The sequence below is a fragment of the Balaenoptera ricei genome, chromosome 3 (genome assembly GCF_028023285.1).
Source record: "Balaenoptera ricei isolate mBalRic1 chromosome 3, mBalRic1.hap2, whole genome shotgun sequence".
Taxonomy (NCBI): Eukaryota; Metazoa; Chordata; class Mammalia; order Artiodactyla; family Balaenopteridae; genus Balaenoptera; species Balaenoptera ricei.
Genome location: NC_082641.1, coordinates 170,626,696 through 170,645,667, shown reverse-complemented (window position 1 = coordinate 170,645,667; position 18,972 = coordinate 170,626,696). Strand labels below are relative to the sequence as shown.

Sequence of the window (18,972 nt, the reverse complement as noted above, 5' to 3'; positions counted from 1 at the left end):
CCTGACCAGGGCTTGAACCCATGCCCCCTGCGTTGGCGGGTGGATTCTTATTTATTTCTTTATTTATTTATGGCTGCATTGGGTCTTCGTTGCTGCGCACGGGCTTTTCTCTAGTTGAGGCCAGTGGGGGCTACTCTGCGTTGCAATGCGTGGGCTTCTCATTGTGGTGGCTTCTCTTGTTGTGGAGCATGGGCTCTAGGCACGTGGGCTTCAGCAGTTGTGGCACGTGGGCTCAGTAGTTGTGGCTCACGGGTTCTAGAGCTCAGGCTCAGTAGCTGTGGCTCACGAGCTTAGTTGCTCCGTGGCATGTGGGATCTTCCCAGACTAGGGCTTGAACTCGTGTCCCCTGCATTGGCAGGCAGATTCACGTGGGGTCTTAGTTCCCCGACCAGGGATCGAACCCGCGCCCCCTGCATTGGCAGCACGGAGTCTTAACCACTGGACTGCCAGGGAAGTCCTGAAACTTTGCTTCTTTTATCTTCAAAGTGACTTGCAAAATCCCTACTTCCTTTTCATGCTTAGTCATTCATTCTGTGATTCATTCGCTCATTCAGTGAATATATATCAAGCACCTACTATGTGTTAGAATTGTACACATCATTTGATGGGATCTTCATAACAGCACAATGCAGTGGATATTTTGTTACAGTTTTATAGGTGAGGAAACTGAGGTTCAGAGAAGTAGTTAGTCGCTGGAGGTCCCCAGCTTTGCGATTTGCACATAGGTCTGTTCAAGTTCAATTTGAGTTCACTGCAGGCCTTCTGGGCGACAGGCCGAGTGCAGGGGGCTGGGATCATGGAGCGGAATAAGTAGACATAACTCCTGCCCTTGTTAAAGAAGAGACACAGCTCCTTTTGGTGAGGTCTGATGGCTGCTGGGCAAACTTACAATGAGGAGACCTGACCTGGTCAGGGGTGGACATAAGGGCAGGCTGCCCCGCAGAGGTGGCATCTGCACCGACATCTGAAAGGTGAGAAGAAGGAAACCAGATGGGAGAGGCTAGCGAGAGCATCCCAGGCGGAGGGCACGGCACGTGCAAAGGCCCTGAGGTGGGAGCATCACGGTGTGTCGAGGGACAGCAAGGTGGCTAGTGTGGCTGGAAGTAGGGTGATGAGGGCTAGAGAGGAGGGAGAAGAGGTCCAGGAGGAGAGGAAGATCCTGATAGCGAGGCCTTTGATTCCAAGACTTATGGGTGACCTGACGTGGCGGTGATGAACCAGCAGAGGGCGCTTTGCTCTAACAAAGAAGGTGCCTGGCAGTCCTCCAGTGAAGCTCCGGGCCCCTAAGTTCCCAGAGATCCAGGCTTCGACACCCACCTGGTGGCATATGAATGGTTAACTCCCCTTTTGCCAGAGCTGGACATGGAGTCTCAAATAGGGTCAGGATCTTTTCCAGACTCAGAAAAAAATCACCTCCAGGGGGCTTCCCTGGTGGCGCAGTGGTTGAGAATCTGCCTGCCAGTGCAGGGGACACGGGTTCGGGCCCTGGTCTGGAAGATCCCACATGCCGCGGAGCAGCTGGGCCCGTGAGCCACAATTACTGAGCCTGCGCGTCTGGAGCCTGTGCTCCGCAACAAGAGAGGCCGCGATAGTGAGAGGCCCGCGCACCGCGATGAGGAGTGGCCCCCGCTCGCCGCAACTGGAGAAAGCCCTCGCACAGACACGAAGACCCAACACAGCCATAAATAAATAAATAAATAAATAAATAAATAAATTAAAAAAAAAAAAAATCACCTCCAGTAGTTGAAGATACAAACTCTGGTTTCAGGGGACACATGAGCAGAGAGGCTGGGAGGTGTCCAGGGCCCACCACCCAACTAAAGGGACCTCCGACCCCGTTTCTTCATGACTTCATTGCAATATGTCACAGTCTGTTGATTTGTTTGCTTGTTCGACAGCTGCTGCCCCCCCCCAACCCCCCAACATGAAAGGCTTCTGGAGGGAAAGGGTCACTCCATGAGTTTAGTGCATGGATATTACTATTATGTCCATTTTGTAGAAAGACAAGAAGAAGCAACAATGTGGGTCTAGAAGAGGTGGGTGCCCAGATGTCCTCTGTGTGGGCAGGGCCTGGAGGGCTCCCAGGACGGGTGAGTGGGGTCTGGGTGGGGGAGATGCTTTTGGGGAAGGATGCCTGGGCCCTGGCACACAGCTGGACTGAGGTCCTTGGCTACGGTCCCTTTTTTCCAAGAAGGGAGAGGCAGTCTGTGGGAAGCAGCCATGGGGGTTATTTATAGAGGTCACAGGAAATCCCCGAAGAGTCAGAACCTCACCCAGCGGCTGGACCACAGGGTCTGCCAATTACTCCCTGACTGGTACTCAACCCCTACCTGGCTCCCAGGGGGGTGGGGATGGGGAGGACACCAGCCTGGAGAAGTCAGAGCTACAGGGTCATGGCTGGGAAGAGGGAAGGATGGGGCCCAAGAGGTACCCAGAGGGAGCAAGAACTCTACCTGGGGCATCTAGGGGGGCTGCCTGGAGGAGAGATCTCTAGGGCTGGGCCTTGGGGGAAGAAGAATTTGCAGGCAAGAAAAAGGCATTCTAGTCTGAGGGCACAGCACAAAAGTCACTGAGTAGTCAAAGAGTCAAAGGTCCAGGACAGCTGGAGGCAAAGGCGGCATTGTGTGTGAGGAGGGAGGGCACAAGAGAGCTGAGGAACTGGGCTTTGTTCCCAGGGTAATGAGGAGCCATGGAGGGTATGTGAGCGGGAGAGGCACATGGTCAGATTCCATGATGAATAGATCGGGTGTGGGGGCTGATTAGAAGGATGATATTGGGGTGCTCTGAATGGGAGAGAACAACCAAGAATCAGAGACCTGCGCCCATGGGTCCAGAGAGTTAAGGAGGATGATGATGATTATTTTGGCCCCAACCGCACTGCTTGCGGGATCTTAGTTCCCCGACGAGAGATCAAACCCTTGCCTGCTGCAGTGGAAGCACGTAATCTTAACCACTGGACCGCCAGGGAAGTCCCTAGGGTGACTATTATTACACTTATTTCTAGGTGAGTAAAGGGAGGCTGAGATTGACTGAGCCAAGATTCGAACGCAGGAACGTCAGAGTCTGGAAGCCAAACTCAGGTGTCCCATGGCTGCTGGGACTGGCTGCTGTCAGCATCTTCCCCAGGACTCCAGGCTGCTCAGGCAGTAGGCTCAGGGTCAGGGACGTCCCTGCTTCCTTGGGGCCTCCAGACTGGCCCGTCTGGGCGGCCAGGCCTGGCTGACCCTCCTGCCCTTGCTTGGCGGGGCCCCAGCCGAGTGTTTCCTGCAGCGGCCCGTCTCTCGCCCGGGTTTCTGTATCCAGGAAATATCGCTCCTTTGTCCCTCCTGACTAGCCTGCCCTAAGCGTGGCGTTGCCAGCCTCGACTCCTCGTGATTCATCCCCTCCGTGTCCAAGGTCCCAGGGGATGGGCTGGGAGGGAATCAAAGTGGAGAGACAGACAAGCTGAGATTCTAGACCACAGTTTTTAGGCCATTTACCACCAATGGCCATTTGCTTAGTTTCCTGGAGTTTTCACTCCTCAGGGATAAAGTCCCAGGAATGGGGTTACTGAGCCAAAGGATTTGTAGGTCTTCGCTTTTCTTTTTTTGGCCACGCCACACAGCTTGCGGGATCTTAGTTGCCCGACCAGGGATTGAACCCGGGCCCTGGTCAGTGAAAGGGCAGAGCCCTACCCACTGGACTACCAGGGAATTCCCTGTCTTCATTTTTATTAAATATCATCAAACTAATTTCCAGAAGGGCCAGGATGAGATGTGCATTTCTACCAGTCCTGGAGGAAAATGCCCTTTTCTCTACATCTTCACCAACAGTCGGTATTATAGCTTTTTAACATTTTTTTCCCCAGTCTGTTGGGTACGTTGTGATTTCCCTGTGTTCACCTAGTGTGCAAAATTTCCCCGGCTTCCTGCTAATTTAGTGATCGGTGAGTTGAAGTGCTCCCTAACTGGACACTGGTGCCCTTTCTAACATCCCATCTTCCCACCAAAAAACCTCAGACAAAACAAATGCCTGGGACTTTTGTGATATTGTTCTGGAATCATTTTGGCGAGGAGGAGTTCCTGCAAAACAGGCTGTGGTACCTCAGTAATTGTTGTCTGTACCTGGGGGAATCTCTGCAAACCTAGCAAAAACAAAAGCTACAAATAGATAATCTGCTTTTTCAGAAACCGCTTTTTATTTGTATTTATTTAAGGAACTGCTTTTTAAATATCTACTATTTTTTTAAAAAATAGGAAAAAAATCTGCTCTTTTAAAAAAACACTAAATTGACAACAATGCTGTCACAATGTGGGGTTTTGTAGGCATTTCATGAAACCCTTATTGACTATGATTTTGCCATTTCTCTTCACATATGGAGATGCCTACAGCTTGGGGGAAGCTGGTGTCTACTCACGTTTGTTCCAGGCTGAAGGGTCTTCTGACCTGGGGACGCTGGGGACGGGATTCTTCAGCTTTCATCTTATTTCTAGTTTTTTTCTCACTCCGAGCCTGGTGGTGCCTTTTCAAAGCAGAAATCATGACTCTGGAGTCTTTGAAGGGATTTGATAATATTTATTTAGTGCCACTAACACTTATATGGGCCACAGGCAGGGCTGAATATGGAGGGGAGAGAGAGTGAAGGGGCAGCACCCTCGCGGGCTTTGAGGGGTCCCCTGGACCAGATGCTCCCTCTCTTGGGGGCCTGGAAACTCTCAGGGGAGGACGCAGGTGAATGTCTTCCTGTTCTCACTCCCCCAGACCTGGAGCGCTAAGATGCCTCAGATGAGTGGGATGCTGTGGGTGCCTTGACCCGCGTGCACGAAGGGATGTGATTTTGGGCAAGGGCTGGGCAGCAAGTGCGTGTGTGATGTCGCCGTGTATCTCTGTGATGTCATTGCCTTGTCTCTGTGTGACGTCACCACCATGTCTGTGTGATTGATGTCACTGCATCTGTGACGTCGTCCCGGCATCTAGGGGGTGAGGGATTGTGTGGTGCGGAGAGAGTGTTAGGGGGTGTGGGTGGGGTGTGGCAGAGGACGCAGGCCAAGGGCGCCCACTTTGGTGCGCGTGCGTCATCTGACTCCACCCTGGCTGTGTCCCTCGCCGTGGGCGTCTCGCTGCACCTAGTCTCCAGACCGGTGAGTCGGGGCCACCCCTCGGTCTTCGGGGCCTAGAGCCTCCTCAGCCACTGGGGCAGGAAGGAGATGGGAATACAATAGTCAGTCAGACAGACAGACGGCAGGACAGACCTCGCCTGGGCCTGCCTCTTAACGCTGGGCCCCTTCTTGCTCCCAAGAACCCTAGGGCTCCTTCCGGTTTCAGCCTCCCCTTAGATTTCGTCTTGTTGAACCTCTGTGGGACAGCGGTGGGACTGAGATGTGTGCCTATCCATTATACAGACTGAGGTTCAGAGGGGCCACCTCCTGCGCTCCAGGCCTCTGTTGCAGTCCGTCTGACTCTCTCCCCTTTGCTCCCTAAGGCCCTGGGGATCCTGGGTGTTTGCCCAAAGCCCCTGGCCCCCCGTCCCCCAGGCAGGGCCTCAGTTTCCCTCTTTGGTCTACACAGAACTGACCTAGACCTGGCCCCTCACTCATTCCCAGGAGGGTTTTTCTAGTGAGCCTGCCCCTACTCACACGCTCCCATGGTTCCCCAGCGCCCTCAGCGCCCTCGGGACAAAGCCAGGCCTTCTGTACCTGGCATTCAAGGCTCCACCCACTATGCCCCCACTGGGGAATCAAAACCTGACAAAGTACCCCACAAATTCTCAGAGCCATCGCTTCACTTCCGCCCCTCCCCTTTGCCTTTGCAGGAGCCATCCCGCTCTCTGGAGTGCCCCTCCCCCTCCTCGGCCTGCCAAAGGTTCTCACGAGGGGTCAGAGGTTGGCTCAGAGGCTGTTTCCTGATGGGGGAGGTGGGGGCCTCAGCCAAGTCCTGCTTCCGCTGGCCCCCTCCCTTCCTTCCCTGGCTCTTCCCTGGGGCCCCCGCGGCCTCACGTTCCTTGGCTGGCTCTGGTCCCCCCCCTTCCCAGCTCCAGGCTCTGTCCTCTACCAGGATCCACAGGCTCCAAGGCAGCCCTGACAGACATCCTTTAACCACTCCTGCTCACCAGCCTGAAAGGGAGGGTCATCCCTGGCCATTTTCAGAGACTGGGGCTCCGAAGCCCCATCGCTCCTCTGGTCCAGCACAGTCGCCTTCACCCCTGTCCCAGGTTCCCACCTTCACCCTCCACACAGCGACCAGAATGAGCCTGTGAACGCCTGAGTCGGGTCACATCCTCTGCTGTTCACAGCCTTCCCAGGGCTCCCAAAGTCCTCACTGCAGCCCCAAGGCCCTGCCTGATTTGTCCTGACCTCACCTCCTCCCACTCTCCCCTCCATCACTCAGCTCCAGCCACACCAGCTGCCTCACTCAAACTCACCGGGCAAGGATGGTCCTGCCTCAGGGCCTTTGCACCCTTCTGAGAATCCCCTCATGGCTCCTCCCTCATCTTCTTTAGTTCTCTGCTCAAATGTCACCTCCTCAGTGAAGCCTGCCCTGGCCCCGCCCCACCCCACCCCTGTGGAAAATTCCAACCTCCTCAAGCTCCCTCATCCCTTTTCTGTCTCACTCATCACCAAGGGTCCCTATCATGGCTCACTCATCTGGTTTGTCATCCATCTCCCCCACTAGACTGTCAGCCCCACGAGGGTGGCACGAGGGTGGGGATTTGGATTTCTGTGCCTTATTCCTCCCTGTGTCCTCAGCACCCAGCAGCTGCTCAAGAAATAAGGGTTGAATGAAAAAACAAATGGTCATAGTGATGGCAGTGAACTTGAATTGACACTCGCTGTGTGCTCGGCTCAGAGCCAGGGCTGAGCTCCCATCTTCAACCTTCCACACTGTGACTTGTGCCATCTCCAGCCACGTAGCCGCTAAACCAATATTCACTTAATATTTGTCTTCACGTCCATTGTGTTGTGTTTTTTAAATTTAAATAAAGTGATCTCCAAAGGATACTCAGTCTTACCAAGTAAAGGAAAGCTGGTGCATTTGCCATTAATAGAAAACCACTTAAAAATGTTCAGTGAGGGGCTTCCCTGGTGGTGCAGTGGTTGAGAGTCTGCCTGCCAATGCAGGGGGCACGGGTTTGAGCCCTGGTCTGGGAGGATCCCACATGCCGCGGAGCAACTAGGCCCGTGAGCCACAACTACTGAGCCTGCGCGTCTGGAGCCTGTGCTCCGCAACAAGAGAGGCCGCGATAGTGAGAGGCCCGCGCACCACGATGAAGAGTGGCCCCTGCTTGCCGCAACTAGAGGAAGCCCTCGCACAGAAACGAAGACCCAACACAGCCATAAATAAATAAATAAATAAATAAATAAATAAATAAATAAATAAATATTTTTTAAAAAAAATGTTCAGTGAAAAAGCAAGACCATGTTCTCAAGTGCAGCTGACCCCGGAGCCTGGGTCTGCCCTCCCTCTGTGAATACGGGAGAACTGCAAGGGTCTGGGAGGCATTAGGGTGAGTTAGCAGCAGCGCAGACTTTCTCGAGGCCCAGAAGGAATAAGAGTGGAAAAGGAATCAACAGTCCCCATCACGGGGTGGGTGATTTGATGCGGGGCCTCGGATCTGGCCCCCTGTTGGGTGCATGTAAAATTTGGATGTTACGATTCAGTCACTCACTGGCTGTCCACTGAGTGCCTGGCCGAGCTGGGGCTCAAAACCAGAGCCGAAGACCCCAGCCTGCTCATCCCCGGCCCCTCTCTCAGAGGAAGGCAAATCAAGGCGGGAGCCCATGGGCCAGAAGCCCTTCCTGTGATACTGCAGAGAGAAGCAGGAGGGGCCCAGGCTTAAGTACACATTGTTTCCTCCACGGCGGGGGGTGGGGGTGGGGTACGTCATTTGGGGTAAACAATGTCAAGAGCTTCCCCATCCTCAGCTGGGACCGGGACAGGCTTGGACTGGGAGCCTGGCTCCAGCCCTGACTTGCTGACGCATGACCCCGGGCTGATCACTTCCCTGGGGCCTCAGTTCCCTCCTCTGAGAAATGGGGATAATAATAGAACCTCCTTCCTTGCCACGATGGCTTCAGGCCAAGATGGAGAGAGGAAAACTGTTTGTTCAGAGCAGGGTCTTCTCCCTGCCCTCTTGCTTCCCTCTCTGCAGGCCGCCCAAGGCTGAGGGATTTCTCCCAGGCAGAGCCATCCAGAGCGAGGGGACCCAGTTCTGCAAGAGGGTGAGCTCCCCGTCAGGAGGAGTATGTAAGAAGAGGCATAGTGAAGGTGGAGCTGGGTGTGGAGGACCGTGGGGAATTAATGACAGACGTTTGGAAAGGGCTTTGTTTAGCACCCTGGGGCTGAAATAGACCTAGCTTGACAATAGCCTGGTGGCAAAACTGTTGATGGCACAGGCTTTGGGATCAGAGGAGTCTGAGAAAAATCCCACACACCTCCTCGAACCTCAGGTCCTAAACTGCGAATGGGATGCCAATCCTAGGTCAGCAGTGTGGTCCTGAACAGGGTAGGGGGTGGGGGGGTGGGGGGAGTGTAGGAGCGACCCTGGAGGGAGCACAGGGTGTTCTTGGAGCTGTGGTCTGAGTCACCTTCCCCGTGACGCACAGGGTGTCATTCAACAGATGACCAGGCCCTGGGAGGCAGTGAGGGGGTCAAAGGCATGGAGCCACCGCCTGATCATGTGCCAGGCACCCTTGATGCTCCCCACTGAGGCCCTGGGTTCCTTGCTCCAGCCATGTGTGGACAGCACTTGACAGCTGGCAAAGCATTTGCATGCTTTTGATTTCAGAGAACCCCATTTTTGTAGAAGTAGAAAGTGCGGCTCAGAAGGGTGGAGTGAGAGGCCCAGGGTCACTCCCGGACACTGCTCTCCCTCTTCCCCTTCCTCGGCTCCGTTCACTTCTGCCACCCTAGTCTAGCCACAGGGCCTTTGCCCTGGCTGTTCTTGCCGCCTGGAGCACTGTTCCCCTTGCCTTCCCCCAGGCCAGCTCTTGTCTAGCCTCCAGCTCAAAGGTCTCTTCCTCACCCAGGCCCTCCCTTTCCTGTCTGGAGTCTGATGGCCTAGGTTCATGTTCCAGCTCTGGCTGTGTTACCTGGGGCACGATGCACACCCTCTCTGTGCCTCATTTGCTTCATCCAGAAAGTGGGGATAACAGTAGCTCACCCACGGATTAGGATTCTGAGGATTAAATGAGTTAATTGGGCAGAGTGCTTAGGACTGTGCCAAGATCACAGTAAGCATCCAATCGTGGTAGGTTCTTGGTCACTCTTCTTACCCTGCCTCCTTCATTGTCTCTTTGGCCCACTACTCAGGGAGTTTCATGAATGGAACTGTGTGTGTCTTGGTCACTGCTGTGTCCCCTGGGTCCAGCATAGGGCCTGGTATACAGCAAGTGCTCGATTAAGGAAGCAACAAGTGTGATACGAGCCTCCCTCCACCCCTAGTCCTATACCCAGCCTCATCCAAAGCCTGAGACTGAACTGTCTCAGCCTGTCCAGAGCCTCACCTGGCTGATGCTAAGACACTGCTGGCAGGGGGCCGCTGGGACTCCAGGATCCTCCTCTTGAATTCCTCCAGCCCAGCTGGGTCTGCCGAGAGAGGGAGGGGTCAGCCCCGACCTAATGCCTTAGTAACCCCCACACCCTCCAGGGTCAGGGAATGGGCTGGCAACCCAGGATACAAGGTGGAATCCGTCCCCCTTTCCTGGCTCTGCCCTCTGTCACTCACCAATGGGCGGGGGATTGGGGGCAGGGCCTGCAGGTCTTGGCAGTGGTATTGGCTGCGACTGTGGGAAGAAGGGTGAAAGGAGGTTGGTGGAGGCCAGGGCTCCCACACACGAGTCCCAGGGAGTTTCCTGCCACTCCACACCCTTGGAGACCTGAGTTCCTTCCAGGGCAGAAAAAACAGACAGATACCCATGCAGAAGGACACATGTGATGATGGCTATATAATCACCTGTAGACACCTGCTTTCAAATGACTGGAGACTGCAGGGACCGGCTTCCCTTGGCAGCCCCCGGAGACCCCACTCTGCAGGGGTCCTGCCACGGTCTCCATTACAGCCTTGGCGCCAGCCTGACTCCAATCCAAGACCCCAGTTGAGTCCATCCACCCAACCCAGCCCAACCCTGAGAGAATCTTTCCAAACCTGAAATCCCAAACCAGTTCTGAACTCAGTCACCTAAAATTGGATCCCAACCTGAAAACTGAACCTCCCTTAGAATCAAAGCCTGACCTTAACCCAGTCTCAATGACAAACCTGATCTGATCATAACTTTACATCTAACGCTGACCATAACCCATCCCCTAGACCCAGCCGCTATGAAAAATCTACCCCCCACTCCCATTCCCTCAGCCCCAGCCCTGCACTCCACTACGACCACCCATAAATACCTTCCCAGTACCACACTCAACCCCAGCTCAACCTTAGACCTCAGCCTCTACCTGAGTTAGAACCCCAGCCCAGCCTCAGCCCAAGATCAACATCCACCCGGCTTCTACGCTAGACCCAGTCTTGACCTGCACTCGAACCCCAGGCTCACCTAATCCTTCACTTCAAATATATCCTAACACCAGCCACCCTAAATGCAACCCAATCTCAACTCGTAGCCCATGGTCAATGCCAATTCCAATCTTAATGCCCATGAAGTTCTGAATCCGCCCTTGGCCCCAAACTTCTAATCACCTCCAGGCCCACCAGCCACCTACACCTGCCTGAACCTCAACTCCAGCCTCAACTCAATGCAATCCCAAACCCACTGAAACCCTAGATTCACTCTTCACCAAATCCTTGATCCAAGAGCCACCCTGCATGTGACCCCTGACCCACCTTTTAACCTTGCCTCACAATCCAAACTCCAAACTCAACCTAATTCTAAGACTAATGAAATCTTACATGGAACCCTAACCTTAACCCAAATCAACTCTAGACACAGGAGTCACCAAGAACTCACCTTGACCCAACTCTAACCACAAATTTAGAGACCACATCAAGCCTTTCTCTAGACCTGCCTTAACCCTCACCCTGACCCCAGTATCACTTCCAATCCTCAACCTGGTGCCCCCTGATCCTTCAACTCAACTCAAACCCATCCCAACCCTGACACCAACACTGGATGAGTCCCGAATCCTAACCTTAAGCCAATTTTGAGGCCCACCTGCCTTCCTAAACTCAACCCCAATCCTTAACCCTTCCTTAATGTCATTCCCAACCCAAACTCCACCCCAATCCTAATGCCAACAAAATCCTTATGTTAATACATAACCATAATCCTAAAGCCAATTCTAGACTCACAGTCACCCATGTCTGATCTCAGCCTCAAGCCTAAATCAACCCTCAGTGTCTCAGCTCACCCCAATCCCAAAGCAACCACAATCCTAGATTTGCCCCTCACTCAACCCTGGACCTGACAGCCACCCGACCTCCAACTCCGGTCTTAACCCGACACCTTTTCTCAATGCTGATCCCCATGCCAAGCTCTGCCTCAATTCTAACATCAGTGAAACCAGTGAAATTCTCAAGTGAGTCTAAGTAACCCAACCTAGACCGGGAAGCCAACCTCAACACCAAGATAAAAAAGAAAAAAGAAAAGAAAAGAAAAGAAAAGTTCAAACCCAACTTCAACATCACCATCAACTTGGCCTCCAGACCCACCCCCAACGCAACCTGAAGCCAGGGGCCTCTGGCACACCTTTGCCTTGATGCAGGTGTCCAGGGCCGAGTTGCTGACAGCCAGCTGCATCTTGAGCTGTTCAGCCTCCCGCTTCTTCTCCTCTAGCTCCTTGGCCAGGTTGTCACGCTCCTTCCGCAGCACCGCTTTCTCCTCCAGGGCCAGTTGGGTCTGCCGGGCACATTCAGCCTGGAGCTTGACCTCCCGGGCCTGGGCCTCCTTCTCCACCTTCTCCTTGGCCTCCTGACTGGCGCGCAGACCCTGTTCGGCCTCCAGCTTCTGGCGCTGGAGGTCCGAGTTCTCACGGGTCACGCGCTCGATGCCAGCCCGCAAGCTCCGGGCCAGCTCCTCCACCTTGGAGCTCATGAGGGTGGGCATGTGGTCACAGATTCTCCGGATGGAGGTCAGTTCTGAGCCGATGGGATGGAACATATTGTAGCCCAGGCTGTCAAGGGAGCGCGGGATGATGGAGTCCCTCCAGAGGTTGCGCAGCTCCATCTCGAACTTGTCCTTGTCCAGCGGGAGGCAGAGGTCCTGCACCTTCTGCAGCCGGTCCTCGGCCAGCTGTCGCTCCTGCCGCTGCTGCTCCCGGGCTTTGCTGCACTCGGCCAGCTGTTCCTCCATCACTCGCTTGCCCAACCCCAGACCGTCCTTGTCTTTGGTACATACCACTTTCTCCTTTGCCAGCTCCACCTCCAGTGTCTTGGCTTTCTGGTTCAGTGTGAGGACCAAAGCTAAGGGTATAGGACCGTAAGAGTCAGCAAAGGTTGGGGGTTGCCAAGAGACTGGGTGGGGAGTCAGCTACCCTTCTCTCCACTGTCCATAACTGTAACCCTAACCCTAACCCACTCACCATCGCAGCTCTTGTTAGTTTCCTTGAGGTGTTCTTGGCATTGTTTCTCGCTCAAGATGATGGCAGCCATGTATCGCTGGTTGTTCATGTAGATCACCTGTCCGGATGAGACACAGGACAGAGCTCAGTGTCCGGCTCCTGTGGGACCCCCCTGCCCCCGGTGCTGCCCAGATTCTCAGGGCTGGGGCCCCAGATCCAGCACCCAGGTGGTCTGTGTTGGCATAGTTCACAAGGACACGGCTTCTCTACAGGGGAAGCTGGTCTGATCTTCAGAAGTTGTTATGATTATAGACAATGGAATACTACTCAGCCATAAAAAAGAATGAAATTTTGCCATTTGCAGCAACATGGATGGACTTGGAGGGCATTAGGCTAAGTGAAATAAGTTAGACAGAGAAAGACAAATACTGTACGATATCACTGATATGTGGAATCTAAAAAATACAACAAACTAGTGAATATAACAAAACAGAAGCAGGCTCACAGATAAAGAACAAACTAGTGGTTACCAGTGGGGAGAGGGAAGAGGGGAGGGGGAATATAGGGGTAGGAAATTTAAAAAAGGGTATTATGGGATTGTATGAAATCATGTGTGTGAAACTTTTGAAAACTGTAAAGCACTATAGAATTTAAAGGATCTTTCATTCATTCAATTAAAAAAAAAGTTACAAGAAACCCCACCTGGACTTCCCTGGTGGTGCAATGGTTAAGAATCCGCCTGCCAATGCAGGGGACACGGGTTCGATCCCTGGTCTGGGAAGATCCCACATGCCGTGGAGCAACTAAGCCTGTGCGCCACAACTACTGAGCCTGTGCTCTAGAGCCCAAGAGCCACAACTACTGAGCCCACATGCCACAACTACTGAAGCCCGTGTGTCTAGAGCCCGTGCTCCGCAACGAGAAGCCACTGCAATGAGAAGTCCGCACACCGCAACGAAGAGTAGCCCCCGCTGGCCGCAACTAGAGAAAAGTCTGCGCGCAGCAATGAAGACCCAACGCAGCCAAAGTAAATTAATTAATTAATTTAAAAAACCCCACCTCTTTCCCTAGGCATTTTAGTCAACCAAGATAAAAATAGTTATGATTAATACTATTTGGCAATAAAAAGGAACAAAGCACTGATACATTCTACAACTTGAATTAAACTTGAAAACATTTACGGCCAATTAAAAACGGATTTTGGTTGCTCTGTGTGGCTTGGGGGATCTTAATTCTCCAACCAGGGATTGAACCTGTGCCCTCGGCAGTGAAAGCGCTGAGTCCCAACCACTGGACCGCCAGGGAATTCCCCAAAAAACAGATTTTTTTTTTTTTTTTTTTTTTTGACAAGAATGCTGTTATGGGCTGGATTGTGTCCCCCACCCCAAATTCCCATGTTGAAGCCCTGATTCTCAGGACCTCAGAACGTAAATGTATTTGGAGACAGGGTCTTTAAAGAGGCAGTTAAGTTAAGATGAGGTCATTAGGGTGGGCCCTAATCCAATATGACTGGGGTCCTTATAAGAGGAAATCTGGACACCCAGACATGCACAGAGGGAAGATGATGTGAAGACACAGGGAGAAGACAGCCATCAACAGGCCAAGGAGAGAGACATGGAACAGATCCTGATAGGCCTGGGAAGGAAACAATTCCGCCAACATCTTGATCTTGTGCTTGTGCGACAATAAGTTTCTGTTATTTAAGCCACCTGATTTGTGGTACTGTAAGACAGGCCTAGCAAACTAATACAGGTGCCAAGATCATTTCATGGGAAAGAAGATTCTCTTCAACAGATGGTGCTGGCACACCTGGACAGCCACACACTAAGGAATGAATTTGGACCCCTACCTCACACCATATACAAAAATTAGCTCAAGATGTGTCCAAGACCTAAATGTAAGGGCTTACGCTATAAAACTCCTTAGAAGAAAACAGGTGTTAACGCTGCATGACTTTGGATTTGGCAATGGTTTCTTAGATATGACACCAAAAGCACAAGCAACAAAAGAAAAAGCAGATAAAAATTAAAAACTTTTGTGCTTGAAAGGACAACATTAAGAAAGGGAAAAAAACAACCCATAGATGGGAAAATATTTGCAAATCGTGTGTCTGATGATGAGAATAGTAACCAGAATATATAAAAGTAAACTCTTAGAAATTAATAATAAAAAACAACCCAATTGAAAAATAGTCAAAGCATCTGAATATACATTTCTCCAGAGAAGATATATAAAAGGTCAACCAGCACATCAAAAGGTGTTCATCATCTTTAGTCATCAGGAAATGCAAATGAAAACTGTGATGAGATATCACCTCACAACCATTAGGATGGCTATAAATAAAACAAAAAACAAGAATGGACAAGTGTTGGTAAGGATATGGAGAAACAGAATTCTCAGACAGTACTGATGGGAATATAAAAATGGTGGAGCCACAGTGGAAAGCAGTCTAGCAGTTTTTCAAAAAGTTAAACATAGAATTACACTATGACCCAGCAATTCCACTCCTAGGTATATATACCCAAGAACAATGGAAGCATATGTTCACACTAAAACTTGCACACAAATATTCACAGCAGCACTAATCACAGTAGCTAAACGGTAGAAACAACCCAAGTGTTTCATCAACAGATGAATGGATAAAACGTGATCCATCCATACAGTGGAATATTATTCGACTATCGAAAGGAATGAAGCACTGACACACGCTACAATGTGGATGAACCTTGAAAACATTATGCTGAGGGTGAGAACCCAGACACAAAAGGTCATATAGTGCATGATTGCATTTAAATGAAATATCTAGAGTAAGTAAATCCATAGAAACATAAAGCAGATTTGTGTTTGTCAGGGGCTGGGTGAGGGGGAATGGGAAGTGACTGCTGATGGGGTTTCTCTTGGGGGTGATGAAAATGTTCTAAACTGAATTGTGCTGATGGTTGCCCAACTCTGTGAATGTACTAAAAATCATTGTTATGTACACTTTTTTCTTTTTTTCTTCATCTACACTTTTTTTTTTTTTATTATATACACTTAATTATTACTATTCTTTTTGGCCGCACCACACGGCATGCAGGATCTTAGTTCCCGGACCAGGGATCGAACCCGTGCCCCCTGCAGTGTCCTCTGCATTGGAAGTGTGAGTCATAACCACTGGACCGCCAGGTAAGTCCCTGTTGAAATGGGCCAATTGTATGGCATGTGAATTACATTTTAACTTCATAACGTTTTTTATGTCTTTAAAACTTTGGAACAGAACGCTCTGCAGAAATATAACAAGTAAAGGTATGAAGGGTGAAGAGGGTTTGCCTTTCTGTCACTTTTTGTCCTTACTCCTTTGGAAGCTGGCCCTGTCCTAATGACCTGGGGATGGGGGAGGACAGAAATAGCTCTGGAAGCTCCAGTGACGTCTGTTTTCAAAAGCCTTATCTACAGAAAGGGAAGATCGCAGGGTGTGAGTTGCCTCCAAAGATGAAGTGAGAAAGAGGTTTTCTTCCAGTTGGAGGAAATGGCTCCCAAAAATACAGAAGTATTTTTCTGCACAGGTTCTCAGATGTCAAGATGATGAGAAGAATATTTACTTAGAACTAGTGCAATCTGACAATACAAAAAAAAAGTATCTTCTCTTGTTAAGGAGTGTTCAGGTACATCTTTATGAAGCAATTCAGGAGTCTCTCCCTCACTTTCCAGTAGCCATGGTTGCCCTGGACTCAGAGGAAGAGAACTAATTGATTAGTGAACAAGTATAAACAATCCGAAGGGTTTTCTGGAATAGTTGTTAGGACATAAAGCAAGGAAGCTCTCAAAGACTAGTGGAGTTCCATCAAAAGACACAGGAGCCAGATTGCGGGTGTTCCTACGGCCTATTTCAGGATAATTTGACCATCAAAAAGATTATTACGAATGCTGAATGAAGAAAAATCCATGAAAAAAAAAATCTCTCCCGCATGCATCCTGGGTGGAGGTGCTTCCTTGACCCAGGCAGAGTGGGGCATACCCTAAAAAAACCACACTGAGTTAATCTCCCCTTTCTCTCCCAGGGTCTCAGAGCCAGAAATGCAGCTGCATTTGCAGAGAATTTAAGAAAAAAATCTGTCTCATAGCACCACCAGGATCAGGGAAAGATCAAAATTCGTACTTGGTACCATCAGACATGTGGGGCTGCCGTGGCAGGGGTGGGGCTACTCCCCATCATCAGTGCCCGCTTCCTGGGGGTCCTTGGAGAAAACCCTGAGGGGTTCCAGGACAGAGGAATTTGTCACCTTGGGGCGGGGGAAGCTACGATTTTCAAAATTTAAAGTTGTAAAGAGGCAGATTCTTAGATTTCTAATATTCTATGATGGGGCCGTCTGGGATTCGGAGATGCGTGTGAGTGTCTAAAACTTTATGATAAAAACAAAAAACACCCCAAACCAAAAACAACAACAAAAAAGGGATTTCCCTGGCGGTCCAGTGGTTAAGACCATGCGCTTCCACTGCATGGGGCATGGGTTCCATCCCTGGTGGGGGACCTAAGATCCTGGCGCAGCACGGCCAAAAACGAAAAACAAAAACCAAAAAACAAAAGAATAAAACTTTATGATCCTGCGATTCCTAATGGCTCCTGGACCGGAAGGCCATGTGTGTCCTGAAAGATCCAAAAGGGCCAATTCCCAGGAACTGAGAAGTCTGAGGGGGCTGCCCTTGTCAGGGGTGGGGAGGATTTGAGGGGGTACATGGTCCAGCCCTGTGGTCTGAGGGGGGACTTGCCTCATTTGGGGGTCTGAGGGGGACTCGCCTTATTCTGAGGATCTAAGGGGGACCTGCCCTGTCCTGGGGGAATGAGATGGGGAGACCTCACGCTTGCCTGGGCAGTTCTGAGGGGAGCTGAGCACATCCTTCCTGCCCAGTGGCAGGGGCTGGGTGGTCTGAAGCCCCAGAAAAGGCCTTTTCTTTCCACGGTCCCCTGCCCCAAACAGCCCAGACACCTCCTGTGGGAGAAAGAGAGCCTGCCCCTCTCCCCAACCCTTCCCTTCCCCTGCCCACCCCTTCTCTCACCCCGTTCCAGCCAAAGCCTGAGGAGGCACCCTCTCTTCAGTGTCTCCCAGGGACGGGACCTCCTCAGAGGAATTGTGTATGTGTGAGAACATGGGGGATCTTGTTGAGTGCGTTTGACAGGAGTTGGGGGTACGAGGTGGGATGACAGTCTCCACGAGACCCAGGGTTGCCTGTTTCTGCTCCCTGATGCCCCCCGCCCCCCAACAAGCCACCTCTTCTCTTAGGCCTCCATTTCCCCTCTGCAAAACGGTTTTAAATCTTCTCCCTACCTCCTGGGATTCAATGAAGAGATAATATTTCCTAAGCGGACATCCAGCCTCAGGCAAACCTGAGCCATTCATACTAATTACTAAGAACCCAACACTCTGAGCGTTTATTAAGCCAGCTCTTATTTGCAGCTAGTGTGTGCTGGTACATTCTGGGCGCTTTATACACATTAAGCCATGGGCCTAGGTCTGATAACAGACCGGATGCCCAGTTCAACTTGAATTCCAGATAGACCACAAATCATGTTTTAGTCTAAGTATGTCCCAAATATTGCATGAGATATACAGACCAAGTACGCATTGCTTCTCTACATGGGCTCGGCACGCAAAATGTAGGGTCCGTGACTGTCCCTGTCTCATGAACGAGGAAAGTGAAACTCAGAGGGGTGAGGTGACCAGCCCGGGGTTCCCCGGGATGAGTGGCCGGCCTGTGGACTTACCCGGTCGGCCTGACACTGGCGGAAGCTGGCGTTGATTCGGTCCAGGTCGCGGCGGGCGTTTAGCAGCATCTGCATGATGGCATCCTTGGCACGGGAGGTGAGGTTGAGCTCCTTGGACAGGTTGGCCTGAGAAGCTGTGAGCCCCACCACCTGGCCGTAGAGGCCGTCAGCCCGGCGCTCAGTGGCCTGCAGGTTGGATTCGGTACTCACGTGCGCGTTGCCGTAGACCATAAAGAGGACAAGGCCCAGGATGATGAGGAACTGGATGAGCGAGACAAAGAGGAAAAAATAGCGCAGATAGTACCAGCAGCCCCTCGGGCTGCCCCCTGCCCGTGAATAGGACCCCCCGTGCTCCATCGCCAAGCCCATCTCCTCCCAGCTTCTGCCCGGTGCACTGGCACTGCTCTGCTGGCTGGTCTGCTCTGGGTGGTGGCTTCTGCCCCTTCTAGACCTTGCCACGGCAGGGGGGAGGGGGGAAGTGTTTATATTACTCCTCTTAATACTTCCTTTGCCTGGCTCCTTCCTGGCCAGGAGGAAACGGGGGCTGTGGGTTATCACAACACTCCCACCCGGGCTGTGAAGGGAAGGGGGGAGGGCACCAAGTCACGTCTGGGCCTCTCTGATTAACACTGGGTGGGGCACCGGCTAGGTGACCAGGCGTCCTTGGCCTTGCTGAGCCTCAGTTTCCTCACCTGCCCTTGCTTTGTGCCCAGAGCTGGTCTCACCTGCCTATGACCTCATGTCAACATCCC

At 51.7% G+C, this 18,972-nt stretch overlaps 1 protein-coding gene across 1 annotated transcript; it reads right to left on the bottom strand.

The window, feature by feature from the left end:
• Positions 1–4,539: 4,539 nt before the first annotated feature.
• PLVAP (plasmalemma vesicle associated protein) lies at positions 4,540–18,683 on the bottom strand. The gene is made up of 6 exons (XM_059918135.1): positions 18,221–18,683; positions 12,499–12,595; positions 11,667–12,379; positions 9,704–9,761; positions 9,483–9,564; positions 4,540–5,170 (listed from the first exon to the last, which is right to left on the bottom strand). Exons 1-6 carry the CDS (start codon positions 18,587–18,589, stop codon positions 5,164–5,166), a joined length of 1,326 nt encoding a protein of 441 aa, XP_059774118.1. The 5' UTR covers positions 18,590–18,683; the 3' UTR covers positions 4,540–5,163.
• Between the last annotated feature and the right edge of the window lie 289 nt (positions 18,684–18,972).

Bases quoted from the DNA above. Each gene is read 5' to 3' on its own strand.
- PLVAP (XM_059918135.1), bottom strand. From the start codon at position 18,589: ATGGGCTTGGCGATGGAGCACGGGGGGTCCTATTCACGGGCAGGGGGC. The intron at 12,596-18,220 runs GTAAGTCCACAG...TCATCCGGACAG, and splicing joins GCCAGTGTCAGGCCGACCGG to GTGATCTACATGAACAACCA. The intron at 12,380-12,498 runs GTGAGTGGGTTA...CTATACCCTTAG, and splicing joins AACTAACAAGAGCTGCGATG to CTTTGGTCCTCACACTGAAC.